Genomic DNA, 6703 nt, shown 5'->3' with positions numbered 1-6703 from the left:
TATGTCTTTATTAAAAGTGTCACTGACTTCAAATCACAGCAGTTGGAAGGCTGAAGTCAGTTGCTCATCTTCAGCTATGTAGTGAGTCCCAGGGCAGCCTGGGCTATATGAGATTCTGTTTCAACAAGATAAAAACAAGAGATCATGGGCTGGAGAGATGGCTCAGTGGTTAAGAGCACTGACTGTTCTTCTAAAGGTCCTGAGTTCAAATCCCAGCAACCACATGGTGGCTCATAACCATCTATAATGAGATCTGACACCCTCTTCTGGTGTGTCTGAGGACAGCTACAGTGTACTTATATATAATAATAAATAAATCTTTTTAAAAAAAGAAAAGAAAAAACAAGTAGCCTGTGGGCTGCTGACACTTGAAAGAAATCTTGGCAGTACAGGTACCTCAAGAGGACTGCTGGCCTCAGGAAAGGCTGGGCCACTGTGACCTCGCAGAAAGGTAGCCGTGGTGATAGGCACCCAGTTCCTCCATCCTATTGTTTCCCTGTCAGGCTCCTCCAAGGCCCAAACTAACTGGAGCCAGACGAACCCTCTGATGTGGTCTGCACAGGTCAGTCTCCTAGGCAAAGAGCAGGGCTGGAAGAATGGAGGGTAAATAGAAGGCTCTCAGGGCACACACACGTGTGTACACACACACTCACACACATGCACACGCACACACACACACTCGCTCTCTCTCCCTCACTTTCTGGACAGTGCATCCTTTTCCAGGCAGCAGTCAGTTCACAGGCCTTAGCCCTCTAGTCACCCCTGTGAAGAGCACAGAACCACGGCAGAGGCTCGTAGCAGGAGGCCTCTAATCTCAGTGTTCTGACAGCTCCTTCCCTGACTCCATCCCCAGGCCTCTTCTGCTACATTTTGTTTGGGGGTTTTGGTTTTTCTCTTAAATTTATTTTTATTCTCTGTCTGTCTGTGTGCAAGGGCATGACTGGACTGGTTAGAGGTCGGCTTGTGGAAATCTGTTCTTTCCTGCCTGTCTACCACGTGGGTTCTCGGTTCCCACTCAGGTCTTCATGGTGGCAGCACCTCACTCACAGAGCCCCATCCTAACCCCAGCCCTGGCTTTTCTTTTTAGACCTGTCTCAGGCTCACCTAGAACTCCACAAGACTGCTTGCCTCAAACCTTTGGCAGTCCTGACTCAGCCTCCACAGTGCTGGGAAACACAGTCTTGCATCTTCCTGGCTGACTTTTTAAAATCCCCCCCCCCTTTTTTTTCCCGAGACAGGGTTTCTCTGTGTAGCCCTGGCTGTCTGGAACTCACTTTGTAGACCAGGCTGGCCTCGAACTCAGAAATCTGCCTGCCTCTGCCTCTGCCTCCTGAGTGCTGGGATTAAAGGTGGCCCCCAGGCTTTTGGGTGACTGTTGCTCTTACACACACACACACACACACACACCTTCACACTAAGATATACAATCTCTAGCCCGGCAGTGGTGGTGCATTCCTTTAATCCCAGCACTTGGGAGGCAGAGGCAGGTGGATTTCTGAGTTCAAAGCCAGACTGGTCTACAAAGTGAGTTCCAGACAGCCAGGACTACACAAGAAACCCTGTCTCGAAAAACCAAAAAAAAAAAAAAAAAAAAAAAGATATACAACCTCACTCACTTCCTGAGCAAAGCTTGTCACACTCCTGCAGTTTGCTAACTGATAAAGGTTTAATACAGAATCTTCTATTATAGCAAGACTCTTTTTGAGACAGGGTTTCTCTGTATAGCCCTGGCTGAGCAAGACTCTTTTAACGGGGTTTATGTTAATAGGGTGACTTTTGGAAAGTCCCTAAAGATAGGAATCTTGTTGCCAAGGGCAGGAATGAGGAAGAGAGCTATAACTTTCAACTCAACTGGTCAGTAGCCAATAGCTGATTATTTAAATAGCTAATGATTTAACGGACTATCCCAGATCCCAGCCTGGTGGTACTTCCTTAAACACCAGAGAAGACGTGTGTCAGAGGGCTGCCAGGGACTGTTAGTACAGAAGGGCACAGAGGCTCCAGACCCCTCTCCTTGGTACCTCGTCTCACTGTTGCATCTGGCTGCCACTGTGTTGGATGCGTTATAATGAAGCACAGATGTGGGCAGGTGCTTGGCTTGAGTCCTGTGAACCAGCCTGGCAAATTAACAGCTCTGAAGAGGGGCTTGTAGCATTCTTGACTTATAGGGCTGGCTGTCCAGAAGTACAAGAGGTCTGGACTTGAGACCAGATCTTAACCTAGAGCCATCTTGTAAGGACAGAGCCCCTCCACACAGAGGATTGGCCGTCTGCAGTGTCAGAGCTGAATTCTACTCTAGGATGCATCGTGATCAGTTTCCACCAGGAACTGAGGTTGCTGCTGGAGGAAATCTCCCATGAAGAGCTGTTAACTGGGGAACTGGTTGGATCCAGCTCCTACAAGCTCTCCTTTAATTTCCATACACATGCCAAGCTGTGAACACCTGCACACATAGTACAAATAAAACAGTAGAAATTAAATGAAAATTAAAACAAAAACAGCATACTTTCTCCTTTCTACCCACGTATCTCTTGCATCCCTGAGAGCAATTTCTCGGCCATCTTCCATAATCATGCTATTCAAACCCACCCTCTAAGCACAGAGCTCTGAATGGAGACCACGAGAGCAGACTTTTCATCTATTGGCTCCCTGGGCCTAGCAGTGTACCCTGCAAACAGGAAGCCTTCGCTCATCATTTATCGCATGAACGTGGCTAGAGAACTGTCCCCACCAGACACTGAGAGCCTCTCACAGGGCCAGAGGGTGGCTGCCTCAAAGGCAGGCGAGAGGCTGCGGTCTTCTGCAGAGTGGACAGACACTGCCTGCCATACAAGGGGACATAGCCTGGGGTGGGGGGCACAAGGGAAGGGGCCTGAGTGCATTGGAGTCACAGCCCTCCCTCCCCTGGTGACCCTGTGACTGAGGGGACCAAGGCTATCCCTGGTATGAGGGGAGGGCATTTGCATGAGTTAGACCCTTGTCAGCCCATGGTGGGGACAGGAAGTAGCTCTGTCTACTGTCTCTTTCAGTCTCACTTTCTGTTCCTCCAAAGTGTCTCTTCAAACTCTCAAATGACTTTGTAGATTCAGCCTAAGATCTCAAAGCAGGTGAGGCAGGAGGCTGGCACTCAAGAGCCTGAGGAACACAAACTCACGTCCTTCTGGGACATGTCTCCATATGTCCCCAGTGCTGCTCTGTAGCCCTGAGAGAGGTTTCTTTCCTTTCCAGGGCCCTAGGCTCAGCTCACCCCATTCCTGGAGCAGCCTGCAGACTTCATCCTCTCTCTTCCATCCCGGGGAAAGTCAGCCAGTCCTCCTCAGCTGCCTGTCTTAACCTGCATCATGAAGCCTGAGGAGATTTCAAGTAAACCCTCCCAAGCCCCACCTCAGGATCTGGGGAAAGCCACTGTCTACTGCATCCTTGGTTTGAGACAGGTTCTTACTGTGTTGGCCTGGCTGGGTTCCAACTCCCAGCCTCAACCTCTCTTAGGTGCTAGATTGCAGGCCTAGGGTATCACGCTCGGTCCCTCAGATCCTGGTGCCTTTCCACACCTCCGGGAGTTGATCTAAGTATTTCTCCCATGTACAGCCTGCTTCTTTGGAGGAACTGTGTGGAGCTAGGTGTGTTACAGGGCTGCAGTTCCAGCCATTTGGGAGGCTGAGGCAGGATGGCTGCTTCAATTCTCAAGAGCCTGGATAGGAGACCCTGCCCCCACCCCACCCCCAAAGTAACTTTTCAGCACATTACTTCTTCATCTCCTCTCTCAACCCGTTCTGCCTTCTCCTGGGGTGCTGGTGTCAGCAGAAGCTGATGTGGAAGTGATGCCTGGGAGTTAGCAAGGGAATGAGTGGAAAGGGGAAGTGTGAGAACGGTCCCAGAAGAGACTGGGGAGCTGGTGGAGAGAGGACCCAGCGGACAGACTGCCAGCCTAAGGCCACCAGCGTCTGAGGAGCCATGAGCCAAAGCAGGGATTTGCAGGGTAGGGAAGGTGGACCCCATAGTGTCATGAGCCAGTGTGAGTCAGGCCTGGCTTGGGGAGCCAGGGGGGCAGCTGGAGGATCTCAGAGGGCAGCACTTGGGTAACACCTGGGCTGGGCACGGGGAAGAGGGGAGGAAAGGAGGGGTGGTTAACCTCTGTACCCCTCAGGAGGAAAAGCTTTTGGACTGCTGAAGGCCCAGCAGGAAGAGAGGCTGGAGGGGATCAACAAGGTAAAAGCTGGAGCCAAGGGGAGCGTGGGGGTCTGGAGCTCCTCGGGCTGACCAGGATGACACCCAGCTTCCATGTGCCCTCAACAGCAATTCCTCGATGATCCCAAATACAGCAACGATGAGGATCTGCCGTCCAAACTTGAAGCCTTCAAGGGTGAGAGGGGCTGGGGGTGGGGCAAGGGGCTGGGGGTGAGGAGGGCAGCTGGGGGTTGGGGCTGAGAGATCAAGGCCAGCTGACTGTTGTGGAGGAGGGAGGCTGCCTTCAAGCTCCTCCTTCCCATTTGGGCTCCTTTTCCCTGTTCTACCCATCGTAGCGCCCCCACAGGCTCCCTCAGGAGCCCCTATCCCCACACCCTCCTTCCATACCTTCTACCCTGGCATTGCTCAGCCACCAATTCCTCAAACTCCCACAACAGCAATTACTCTCTCTGCTCTCTTTCTCATCCAGTGAAGTACATGGAGTTTGATCTGAATGGAAATGGAGATATCGGTGAGAAAAGGGTGATTGGGGTTAGTGTGCAGACCTAGGGAAATAGAGGCCTTGTCCCCTAATTCTGTCCCCTGTAGACAGCAAAAGGTCTAGCCACAACCAATAATACATGGGCGGGGGGGGGGTACGTGGAGGTACAAGATGGCAGAGAGAGAGGACCCTCCTTTTCCACCTTCAGATATTATGTCCTTGAAGCGAATGCTGGAGAAACTTGGGGTTCCCAAGACCCACCTAGAGCTGAAGAGATTAATTAGAGAGGTGTCCAGTGGCTCCGAGGAGACGTTCAGCTACTCTGACTTTCTCAGAATGATGCTGGGCAAGAGATCTGCCATCTTGAGAATGTGAGATCTAGTTCCAACCTCCCAGGACTGACCCATCTTCTCCATAGCCCCAGCCTTGTCCCAGCAGCCACCTTTTCTCCTCAGAGGAACTCTTCCAAGACCCTTCACACACCCATCCACAGCTCTGGCCCTTCCTCTTCCCCCCTTCTGCACTCTTAGAGCAACCTGAGATTTACTCCCTTGAGAGACTTGTCCCTGATGCCTGTGTCTCTTCCAGGATTCTGATGTATGAGGAGAAAAACAAAGAACACAAGAGGCCAACTGGTCCCCCAGCCAAGAAAGCTATCTCCGAGCTGCCCTGATTGGAGGTGGATGTCACCCGGTGGGGCTGAGTGAGGAGCTTCTGATGACAGCAGCATGGAAAAAAGAAACAGTCGTGAGCCAGAGTCAGACTAAATAAATGACGCTCCTCGTGGGTCACATCAGCTCTGCAGTTACTGGGAACACGCGTCCTGGACCTGGGGGAGAAGGAAGCATCTTTGAGGGAAGGGTAGTCAGGATTTTCCAGCCTTACTATTGGATGGGGTTGCTATGGCTGATAACTCTTTGTTCTGTGGGGAGATTCCAGAGTTTCAAGACAGCATTGACCGCAAAGATTATAGGTGTGTGCCTGCTGGGTGCAGCCCTTAGTCCCAGCACTTGGAGGGAGGGATAGAACTCTGCAAGTCCGAGTTCATGGCCAGCCTGGTCTACAAAGTGAGCACAGCCAGGGCTATAAAGAGAAACTCTTGTCTTGAAAAAACAAACCAAACCAAGAGAGAATATAGGTGTGATATCTTTTTATCTGTCCAGGCTCACAGGAGCTTCATAGGGGTGAAGGGTGACCTTGACAGAGTCTTCATCTTCCTGCCTGTAACCCTGACCATCACACAGTCTCTCTAGCTTTACTTTGGAAATAGGAATGACAGCTAAGATGTTTGTTTGTTTTGAGACGTTTCTCTGTGTAGCCCCGGCTGTCCTGGAACTCATACTGTAGACCATGCTGGCCTCAAATTCAGCCATCCACCTGTGTCCCGAGTACTGAGACTAAAGGTGTACGCCACCACTGCCCAGCTAGGAGCGAAGCTTTTGTGCTTGGCCTATCAGAAGTTCTCAGCAATGTTTGAAACCTGAGTGAACAGATGGGGTGAAGGCCTCATGATACTAGAAAGTTAAACAAGACGTTGGGCTTCTTATGCAGAAAAACCACCAAGTCCAGTCTGGAGCCAGAGCTAACGCTCAGTGGTAGAATGCTTGCCTAGCCCTAGGTTCAATTCCCAGTACTGCCAAGACAAAAGCCACCCCCCTCCTCCGGCTACTAATGAAGGGAAGAGGGGGTATATCAGGAAGTTACCAGAGGCATCTCTAAATGATAGAAACTGTGGAACAGCCCACAAACCAGGAAAAGCAAGGGACCTAAGGACCCAAGGCCAGGCCTTTCTCTCTCCGAGGAATCCAGGTGAGTTGTCTCTGGCTACAGAATTTAGATCCACTCACTGTCCTTTCCTTCCTCCAATGCACAACTGAACCCATGGTTTCCCACATACCGAGCAGGCACTCTCGGAAAATATGACCCCCCCCCCCACAGTCCAGCTTTCTTTTTTTTTTTTTTTTTTACCAGGCTGGCCTCAAACTCAGAAATCAGCCTTCCTCTGCCTCCCAAGTGCTGGGATTAAAGGCGTGC

At 51.0% G+C, this 6703-nt stretch overlaps 1 protein-coding gene and 1 long non-coding RNA gene across 3 annotated transcripts; one reads left to right on the top strand and one right to left on the bottom strand.

Moving 5' to 3' along the window:
- LOC115029755 lies at positions 1-3331 on the bottom strand. Its single transcript, XR_003835320.1, has 4 exons — positions 3248-3331; positions 2022-2443; positions 397-588; positions 1-115 (listed from the first exon to the last, which is right to left on the bottom strand). It is a non-coding gene; the product is annotated as an uncharacterized LOC115029755 (long non-coding RNA).
- Positions 483-5460, top strand: Aif1 (allograft inflammatory factor 1). Of its 2 annotated transcripts, none has more exons than XM_021186351.2 (7): positions 483-562; positions 3229-3363; positions 4148-4209; positions 4297-4363; positions 4658-4699; positions 4878-5040; positions 5258-5460. In XM_021186351.2, exons 2-7 carry the CDS (start codon positions 3342-3344, stop codon positions 5340-5342), a joined length of 441 nt encoding a protein of 146 aa, XP_021042010.1. In that variant the 5' UTR covers positions 483-562; positions 3229-3341; the 3' UTR covers positions 5343-5460. The 2 variants fall into 2 exon arrangements, with proteins under 2 accessions (XP_021042010.1, XP_029327481.1); XM_029471621.1 differs by lacking the exon at positions 483-562 and adding an exon at positions 3805-3979 and having other exon boundaries at positions 3302-3363.
- The last annotated feature ends 1243 nt before the right edge of the window (positions 5461-6703 follow it).

Source organism: Mus caroli, chromosome 17 (genome assembly GCF_900094665.2).
Source record: "Mus caroli chromosome 17, CAROLI_EIJ_v1.1, whole genome shotgun sequence".
NCBI classification, from domain to species: domain Eukaryota; kingdom Metazoa; phylum Chordata; class Mammalia; order Rodentia; family Muridae; genus Mus; species Mus caroli.
This window is presented reverse-complemented; position numbering and strand designations above follow the sequence as displayed.